At 40.1% G+C, this 10,532-nt stretch overlaps 1 protein-coding gene across 1 annotated transcript in view; it reads left to right on the forward strand.

Annotated features, from left to right (window-relative positions):
- Positions 1 to 5,550, forward strand: part of KIF23 (kinesin family member 23) — a 33,985-nt gene extending 28,435 nt beyond the window's left edge. Inside the window, exons 19-23 of the mRNA XM_065871292.1 lie at positions 2,434 to 2,664; positions 3,449 to 3,531; positions 3,703 to 3,781; positions 4,381 to 4,451; positions 5,202 to 5,550. Coding sequence (XP_065727364.1) covers positions 2,434 to 2,664; positions 3,449 to 3,531; positions 3,703 to 3,781; positions 4,381 to 4,451; positions 5,202 to 5,217 — 480 coding nt within the window. The 3' untranslated portion in view covers positions 5,218 to 5,550. The remainder of the gene's footprint in view (positions 1 to 2,433; positions 2,665 to 3,448; positions 3,532 to 3,702; positions 3,782 to 4,380; positions 4,452 to 5,201) is intronic.
- The last annotated feature ends 4,982 nt before the right edge of the window (positions 5,551 to 10,532 follow it).

Genomic DNA, 10,532 nt, shown 5'->3' on the forward strand with positions numbered 1-10,532 from the left:
ACATGGATGTGCATAAACTGATGAGCATCCACAGAGTCAGTGACTGAGTGTCTTAGAGCACATCCTTCTGATTTTGGTTTCTCTTCCCCAAATTAGACTTTTTTCGAACTTTCATTTTTAAAATTGCTTTCCCAGACTTTTATTTTGAAAAATAGATTTGTAAATATTTTTTTTCTTGAACCTTTGACAGTAAGTCATAGGCTTCGTGTCCTACATAACCACAATCTTCATCACACCTAAGAAAGCGTTAACCCTGAAAAGTACCTTCTAACTTACAGTTCATGTTTACATTTCCCCAGTTGTCCCAATAATGGCTTTTCTTTTTTCAAACCTTGGTCCTATCAAGGTGAATACATTATATGTGGTTATTATCTCTTTAATCTCTTTCCATATAAAATAGTCCATCCTCCCCTTTTTTGATTTTCATGACATTGACTATTTTTTGAAGAGCCCAGGCCAGCTGTTTTGTAACTGCTGAAGGAAGGTTTCCATCTCCAATACATTGCTTTTAATCTCAAGGCCTTTATTTCAATTTACAAGGGCTCTGCCTCATTCAAGGGTGTTGAAACAAATTCATGTCTATATTTTCTTCTTAAGGATTAAGGTAAAGTTTTCCTTTGAATCTGAGTAAGTGGACAAATATCGTGAATTTACATTTAGTAAAATTCTAATATATCTCTTTAAGAATGTCTCTTCTAAACAACTTAATCTTACAGTAAATATTTGCTTTAGATTTTCTCGTATAATTTAGGGTGCAAAAAAATTTCATTCAGGTGGCCTGCATTCCTGATTATTAAGGGATGATGAAGAATTACAAGGTATTTACCAAGGCAACGGATAATTCTAAAGTCGCTTAAGTTCTTTGCAGATTTTGCTTTAAACCTTTTTAGGGAGCAAATCATGGTGGCTGGTCTTTCTGATCCACTCTAATAAATCCCCCCTATTTCATGCAAGTCTACAGACTGAAAACGATTCAAGGCCTGCTTATGCCTGGTCAACATTAATGTAATATCTAATTTGGCTATGAGACATTTAAGAGGATTTACTAGCGGTCCTTTAACTTCATTTGAAATGCAAGCCTCTTTAGAAGAGCAGCAGAGAGAAGTGCAGGCTGGTACCCATGCATCGGTGGGCTGCATTTACAATACGTTGTTGAGGAGGAAATTGAAAATACCAGTTATCTCATAACGTAAGGACTGTCATCTTCCCAGAGCTTGTTTCAGAACGTATTTATGGCTAAGTGTGTTCGAGAAATCTGTCACCTTTGCTAAATTAAATGGTAGGACATGAGAGCCACATTCTTCCTTTTCAACAGTAAGCTATTTTAAGAATGGGAAGGTTCCTGCTGCTTGTGAGGTTTGGGCATCCAGAGTGGCAAACTCTATTGCCCATGTTTTAGTATCAGGATTTGTCACTAGTGCTTCATTTGTTTCTTGGAAAAACACTTCAGTTCTCCCCATACGCATTTTAAATTAGATGTTCGTACTTGACCAGCTTTGAAGGATTTGGGTTGTGGCAGACTGTTGCATTTCCTTTCAGTTTTGTAAACAGGAAGATGTTTGCAAAGTTACAAAGAAACTATTAACTATGTTCTGTATGTGATTTTTTTTTCCCCCTTAGGCTGAATGTGCTAAATTGAACTGTCCTAAAGTTATATAACATTTTTACTGGAAGCATCTAGTTTTTTATTGTATGATAGAGGCTGACCTGACAGTATATTCTATATCTAGTTCTTGGAACCTTTATGAAACGTTTGGGGGAAAAAGTTGGTATGTTTTAGCCATTATTGCTTTTGAACTTTTTAAAAAGTTCTGTTTTGAGATTTTTAATAGTACTCAGAAGTATTTTATTTACGTTCTTTTAATCATTTTATACACAAGGTTCTCATTATACCTTATGTCCCTTAAGCATTCTGTAGTCTACAGCTCCATCAGCTTTGGGGAGGGTCCTGGTTTGTAATAGGAATATTTTCTCTTTTGTTTAGAGGCTTATGATATATTTAGGGCTTCTGCTGGTCTTTCTGAAGCTTTTAACATTGTCATGGACCTAACAGACTACCTCACAATAGCAGGCACAAATACTGGTTTTTGATTAAGAATGCAAAATGAATTACTTGTCCTGAATACCACCTATGCAGGAAAGACTAGCGGCATTACCAGGACTTTTCCTTCCATTCTTTGTTGAAAGGGAAGCTCCCTAGTAGAATATATAATACATATACACAAGCTGGTGTTAAAAGATGTTCGTTGGTTTTGTTTAAATACGAAGAGAACATTCAAATTGTTTGAGTAACGTTTAGCTTTTGAAAAGGTTCATGCATTTGTTTTGATGTTGTCACCAACTACTGTAGCCCAAACTGCTGCACTTCTAATAGCACCCTTAAGTTAATTCTGGGTTATGCTTGTTTCTTGATTCCTCTTTCAACCTGATCAGAATGTACCACCAGTTCGTCTGCGACACAGACGATCACGCTCTGCAGGAGACAGATGGGTAGCTCATAAGCCTGCCTCTAACCTGCAAACTGAGACAGTCATGCAGCCACAGGTCCCTCACGCCATCACTGTATCTGTTGCAAATGAAAAGGCACTAGCTAAGTGTGAGAAGTACATGCTGACCCACCAGGAACTAGCCTCCGATGGGGAGATTGAAACTAAGCTAATTAAGGTAAAAAATTTACACAAGAGAAGGAAATATTCAAAAAGCTTAACAAAAAACCATTTACTCTTCCTCTGTGTCAACAGGAACTTAAGTGGGTATTTGATAAAACCTCTGTTTGTAACTAAATCCGCGACTTTCTGTCAAATGAGGCTTAGAGCCTCGGGTTTGTTAGAGGAGCTCCAGATGTATTATGTACTTTTAATTAATATGTTTTGTTTTAACCCCTACTTAAGAAGTAAACCAAACAAAGAACTCCTACCTTTGACTGTACTGTCACTTGAGGGAGTTCCCTGGCAGCCCTTGGTTAGGACTCCGCGCTTTCACTGACGAGGGCCCGAGTTCGATCCCTGGACCAGGAACTAAGATCCCACAAGCTGCACAGTGTGGCAAAACAAAGACAAAAACAACTGTACTGTTATTGGAATATGAGAGGAGGGCTACATCCAGAGAAGAAAGTATATTGCCTTCTAACATTTAGAAATTTCTGACAGATTTCTTGATCTCTAGTGTAGTTTTTAAATTATAGGTTGAATAAAAAGGAATGTTATTTTCTGCAATTAAGAATGCTGCTAATTATATTACAGTGGACTTCTTTGTTTAGTGAGAGATACGTACACAAATCTTTAAAGTATTTTAACGGTACAGACCCAGCAGTCCAAGCACCATCTGGTTTTGTGGATGGCAGTTTCCATAAAACAGTAGAGTCTTAAATTTAATTTGAAATATATATGTATGTTTACCCTTTGGATGTACAAAAACGTGTAACGGTGACCTTTTCTCTTGGCTGTAGGGTGATGTTTATAAAACAAGGGGTGGTGGACAATCCGTCCAGTTTACTGAAATTGAGACTTTGAAACAAGAATCACCAACTGGGTGAGTGATGATCAACTTCCTTTCTTTAGAGGGCTGTCATTTCATTCTTGAGGAACAGACTAGCCTGTAAAATGTATCAGTTCTCTGAAGGAGAATGTATGCTATTTCCCTATTTCTAATATATTTCCTATTCTTATTTTCTGTTGCATTGTGTTTTCCCTTTTTCTGTAGTCGAAAACGAAGATCTTCCACAATAGCACCTGCCCAACCGGATGGAACAGAGTCTGAATGGACCGACGTAGAAACAAGGGTAGGAGTAAAAAGTATTTGCTAGGGATGTCATATTTTAAGGCCTACAGCTGTAGCTTTTCATGCCCTTTGAAACAAACAACTGAGGTCTGATCCCACATGGCCAGTGCAGCCTGTAGGCCCGTCCCCAGCACATCTGAGAAGGTATTTGTATTTCTGCTCTGGTTTTACTGGAGCTCTTTAGCTCAAAGCCCGTTTTTAGGGTAGAGAGGGATAGGGCCCAAGAATCAAATCAGAGAGCATCACCCTAGAATAACAAGAACGCCCATCAAACTGATGGGAATCTTCTCAGGAGAACTTCCCTGTGGAACTGTTATTCTGGGAAGGTGGGGGTCAGCTGGCCAAGCTCTAGCCTTTGCCACTTTCTTCTTCCTGATAGAAAATGAGATTTACCTGGATGATCTCTAAAGACCCTTCCACCTCACAGTTTTTGTGGCACATCAAACAAATTTCAAGTACCTGATTGGTATTTTAACATACGTATCTGTGCTGGACTAGGAAGCAATGTTGGATTTCACCTTGGTTGAATCTATCTAAATAGATCTGTTTAATAGACTGCCGAGAGGAGCTGATCTTTCCTCTCTGTGGTTTTTCTCTCAGTGTTCTGTGGCTGTAGAGATGAGAGCAGGGTCTCAGCTGGGGCCTGGGTATCAGCACCACGCACAACCCAAGTGAGTACTGAGGGGCCTGGGTATCAGCACCACGCACAACCCAAGTGAGTACTGACCACGTGTGGCCTTTCTCTGTGTCTTCCCTCCCCACCACCCCTTCTCCCTACCAACCACTTTTTTTTTTTTTTTTTAAGAGGACCTATGTGGTTTTTGTTTGCCCGTTGGAATATCTGGGCCCTACTGGCAGACTACGCTAGGCAGTAGCAGTGCTGAGAACCCGGGGGCGGGGGGTGCTGAATAAGAGCAATTAGAGCTGTAAGAACATTCGCTCTTGTTCCTATTTTTGCCTGTGCTCATCAAGTTTTCAGAGGCTGAACTGAGATCGCCTATAAGGAGGGGAGGCTGGAGTCAGGGATGGCAGTTCCTCCTATAATCCATTTCCTAATACCCCTCTTGTTACAGCAAAAAATGTTCGCTAAAATAAAACGGAATGGCAGAATTTATGGCCCCTTTTTCTCCCCATATTAATCAAACCCGCTGCTTTTCAAATATCTACCTATACAGGTCCATGTGTCCATTTTTGACACATGTATTCCTTAGGCAGTTTGGGAAATCAGTGCAACAGGATATAAAGATGGAAAGTTGTTTTTTAAATTAAATACCAGATAAGCATATTTTATAAGTTATTTGCTTTCTTAGAAGGACTTTTAACTCTTCCCATGATAAAACAGTAATTCTCTCAAAGCCCTCCTAGAGATTCATTGCAAAATTCAGCACTAAATGCTGGTTTTCATTTTCTTTCGTTTTTAGGCGCAAGAAGCCATGAATTGACAGTCCCAATAACAAAAGAACATTTTCATTTGTGTTGGTGATGTCTCCAAAGCAATGCCAGAAGGAGTCTTCTGAATGAATCATCTTGTAGAACTCCAGCTTTGTTGAATACCACAGACCTCAGATATGTATGTCATCATACACTGGCCTACATAAAGATTCCCCTATGGCTCCAAAGATATCTAGGATTCTACGAACTTGTTATATTATACACCTCGCCATATTTAATATTAATAACAGAAAGACACCTCTTTCTCATGCCGTATGAACTTTTTTATAATGCTATTTTTTTGTATATTTCTTGTATACTTATAAACTAATTCATGCATGTATTTGTCTTGGCTGATTAAGAAAGAATATATCTAGATCACGCTTTGCTTTTTATTGTGACTCTTCTACTTCCTGTCTGAATATTTAAGGGTTTATAAACAAAACAAATGCTGCTATTGGTTAGCTGCAAGAATGCACTTTAGACATATATTTGACTATTCAACTTAAAGATGTCAGAGACTGGCCAATACTAAAACCATTTTAGGAAGGTGTTCTGAATTTTGTATATATGTACTTTCTGACATTTAGATATACCAAAAGAATTGAAATAAAAAGCACTAAAATACAAGGTTGTGTGATAGTAATTTAACACTTAGTCCCAGAACCTAGCATTGTGCCTTGCTGGCACGTTTGTGGGATGAATTAAAAGAAAGCACTAGAAATTTCCCTCACCACGTTGAGGATACTTGTTTCAGCATGCAAAGGAACAGCTTCAAAAGGGGCTATTTCCTCTGTTGAAAACCAGGAACATTCTCCCAGCCCACTGGGTGTACTGCAGCCCCTGGGCAATCCTTTACACACAGACTGTGTTTGATTTAGAATCTTCCTTTTACTTCATTCAACTTAGGCTTTCAAGACCAGCACTCAGTCTCCAGGTATGAAAATTTTAAATTATTGATATTATACCCAACTCACATGCATAGATATAAGGAGCAAGTGATGGCAGCATGATGGCAGTGTGAGTTGTAAATAAAAGAGGGAAAAAAAAGGAACAACGAATGGGTCATTCATAACTGAACAAAAGTATCTCTGTACATTACACCAGAACATCCAAAAGATTTCTACTGATAAGCGCTACGGAATGGATGGACCTTGGCGAGGGCTGCAGATCCAAGGGAGCTGCTGAGCCTGCCTCAGCCCCACTCGCTGTGGGCACGGTGGGAAGCTAGACTGGGGGTGCAGCACTGGGTGGACAGGAGGTCCAGCCAGCCCGACAGAGAACCCGGCACACTGTGGGGAGCGGGACGGAGACCAGTTTGGAGGTAGCGAAAGAGCAGGAGCACACTGGGCGTCCACTGCCGGGGACAGCAGCCACCTCCCTCACAGAGGTCTCTAAGGAACTGCCTGGCGGGTCACAGCTGGAGGAACCTCTTTCTCTCCAGCAGCACGATTTCCTCAGGAGCGACCTGCCTGACTAGTGGAAGTGGAAAGAGGGAGACAAGAACAAAGGGCACTGGAGTATCTCACTCCCTGCCGTCTGTCTGCCTCATATTTCAGCAGGAGGTCCATGCGTGGCCCTCTGGGGGCTCCCCGCAATGGAGGATCTCCCTGCCAGGCTGTGGGCAACCACAGGTGCTGAGCCCACACTTGCCCGCTCTGCTGCCAGCTTTTTCACAGGCACTCCCTAGCACAGCCCCAGAGCCAGCTCAGGTAGAGAAACCGAAAACTTGAGCTATGGTGCCACCTTCTGGAGAATAAAAGCAAGGTTTCTAATTGCCAGTGTTGAACAAAGTAAGCAACTAATAAAAGAAAAATGTGTGCTACTTCAAACTCAATGGCAGGGGCACATTTTACCAAGCACTATGAAAAATCACAGTGATATGGTATCACAATGAGAAAAACTAATTCTCCAACTGAACCCAAAGGCACAGAATACTGTGACCTGATAAAGAATTAAAAACAGCTGTGATGAAGGATTTATTTGCTGAGCTACAAGAAAACTCAGGCAATTCAAGAATATAGAAATAAATTTACTGAATGTAAGGTGCTGCTTACCAAATATACTGAAATTTTTAAAAAGAACCAGACAAATTCTGGAGCTGAAGAATTCAATGAATGACATCAAGAATGTATAGAAAGCTTAGGAAATAAAGGCAGATGAGATCTGGGAAAGAATCTGCAACTCGGAGGGTAGAAATTTAGAAATGACTCAGGAGGAGAGAGAACTAAGATTTTTAAAAAGTGAAGAAAACCTACGAGAACTCTCATATATGACGACAAAATAAATATAAGAATAATGGTCTACCAGAAGGAGCAGAGAGGGAGAGGGGAGCAGAGAGTGTGTATTTAAAAAAATAATAGCTGAGAATCTCCCAAGCCTGGGGAGGGAAAGGGATATAAAAGTCCAATAAGCTAACAGGACACCCTATTATCTCAATGCAAAAAGACCTCCAAAACACACTATAATGAAACTGTCAAAAATCAAAGAAAAAAAAGAAAAAATCTTAAAGGCATCCAGGGCTTAAAAAAAAAGTAACCTACAAAGGAATCCCCACAAGGCTATCAGTGGATTTCCCAGCAGAAATTCTATAGGCCAGGAGAGAGGGGAATGACATATTCAAAGGGTTGAAGATAAATACGGCCAGCCAAGAATACTTTATCCAGCCAAGCTGACCTTCAGCTATGAAGGAGAAATAAAGGCTTTCCCAGACAAACAAAACCTGCCATGCAGGAAATGCTGAAAGGAGTTCTTCAGCTGAAACAGAATGATGCTAATTAGTGACATAAAAAACAATGAAAGTACACATAAAAAGAGGTAAAATTGGGACATCAAAAGTATAAAAGGGGAGGAGTAAAAGGTTGAATCTTTATAGGCGAATGAAAACAAGGTGCTATCAACAGCATGAAAAGGACTATTTTACCTATGAGATATAAGCCGCAAGGTAACCACAGAACAAAAATCTAGAGGCATGAAACAAAAAAAAAAAAAAAAAAAGGAGTAGGGGGAAGACTGAGCAAATCACTAAGGAAAACCACCACTTTACAAAGGTAGACAGAAACAAAAAAAAAGAAAGGAGACAGAAAGGAGTGACATCAATAATCACTCCAAATATATGATATCACTTATATGCAGAATCTAAAAAAAAAAAAAAAAAAAAAGGATACAAATGAACCTATTCACAAAACAGAAACAGACTAACAGACTAAGAAAATAAACTAGTTACCAAAGGGGAGGGATAAGTTGGCAGTTTGGGATTGATGCATTCATGCTGCTATATTTAAAATATTTAAAATGAAAAGACAACCCACAGAATGGGGTTTGTAAATGATGCTACCGACAAGGGATTAATCTCCAAAATATACAAACAGCTCATGCAACTCAATATCAAAAACAAACAAAACAACCCAATCAAAAACAACCCAGATCTAAATAGACATTTCTCCGAAGAAGACATACAGATGGCCAAAAAGCACATGAAAAGATGCTCAAGATCACTAACTATTATTAGAGAAATGCAAATCAAAGCTACGAGACATCACCTCACATTGGTCAGAATAGCCATCATCAAAAAATCTATAAATAATATATGCTGGAGAGGGTGTAGAGAAAAGGGGACCCTCCTACACTGTTGGTGGAAATGTAAACTGGTACAGCCACTATGGAGAACAGTATGGAGGTTCCTTAAAAAACTAAAAACAGAACTACTGTATGACCCAGCAATCCCATGCCCAGGCACCTACCCAAAGAAAACCATAATTTGAAAACATACACGCACCCCAATGTTCATTGTAGCACTATTTACAATAGCCAGGATATGGAAGAAACCTAAATATCCATCAAGAGAGGAATGGATAAAGAAGATGTGTACAGGGCTTCCCTTGTGGCGCAGTGGCTGGGAGTCCACCTGCCGCTGCAGGGGACGCGGGTTCGTGACCCGGTCCGGTAAGATCCCACATGCCACGGAGTGGCTGGGCCCGTGAGCCATGGCCGCTGAGCCTGCGCGTCCAGAGCCTGTGCTCCACAACGGGAGAGGCCACAACAGTGGGAGGCCCGCATACCGCAAAAAAAAAAAAAAAAAAAAAAAAAAAAAGATGTGTACATATATACAATGGAATATTACTCAGCCATAGAAAAGAACGAAATAATGCCATCTGCAGCAACATGGATGGACCTAGAGATTGTCATACTGAGTAAAGTCAGACAGAGAAAGGGACTTCCCTGCTGGTCCACTGGGTAAGACTACAAGCTCCCAACGCAGGGGGCCCAGGTTTGATCCCTGGTCAGGGAACTAGATATCTCGTGTCGCAACTAAGAGTTCGCATGCCACAACTAAGAGACCACATGCTGCAACTAAGACCCAGTGCAGCCTAAATAAATAAATACTTTTAAAAGCCCAGAAAGACAAATATCAGATGATATCTCTTATATGCAGAATCTAAAAAAAAAAAAAAATGATACAAATGAACCTTATTTACAAAACAGAAAGACTCCCAAACTCAGAAAACAAATTTATGGTTACCAAAGGGGAGGGATAAATTGGGAGTTTGAGATTGACATATACACACTACTATATTTAAAATAGATAACAACAAGGACCTATTGTATAGCACAGGGAACTCTGCTCAATATTCTGTAATAACCTAAATGGGAAAAGAATTTGAAGAAGAATAGATACATGTATATGTATAACTGAACTATTTTGTATGTTATATGTAATGTATAACTGAACTACTTTGCTACACCTGAAACTAACACGACATTCTTTTTTTTTTGCGGTACGCGGGCCTCTCACTGTTGTGGCCTCTCCCGTTGCGGAGCACAGGCTCCGGATGCACATGCTCAGCGGCCATGGCTCACGGGCCCCGCCGCTCCACAGCATGTGGGATCCTCCCGGACTGGGTCACGAACCCGTGTCCCCTGCATCGGCAGGCGGACTCTCAACCACTGCGCCACCAGGGAAGGCCCTAACATGACATTCTTAATCAACTAAACTCCAATATAAAATATAAATTAAAAAAAGACTAAATCAGGAAGAAATAGAAAATATGAACAGACCAATAATAGCCAACTAGATTAAGTCTGTAATCATAAACTTCCCAACAGAGAAAACCCCAGGACCAGATGGCTACACTGGCGAATTCTACCAAACATTCAAAGAATAATCAACATCAGTCCTTCCCAAACTCTTACAAAAATTTGAGAAGGTAACACTTCCACACTGATTCTACTGATATGAGGCCAGCATTACCCTGAAGCCAAAGCCAGATAAGGACACCACAAGAAATGAAAATGATAGATCAATACCCCTGATGAATACA

The sequence above is a fragment of the Phocoena phocoena genome, chromosome 2 (genome assembly GCF_963924675.1).
Source record: "Phocoena phocoena chromosome 2, mPhoPho1.1, whole genome shotgun sequence".
Lineage (NCBI taxonomy): Eukaryota > Metazoa > Chordata > Mammalia > Artiodactyla > Phocoenidae > Phocoena > Phocoena phocoena.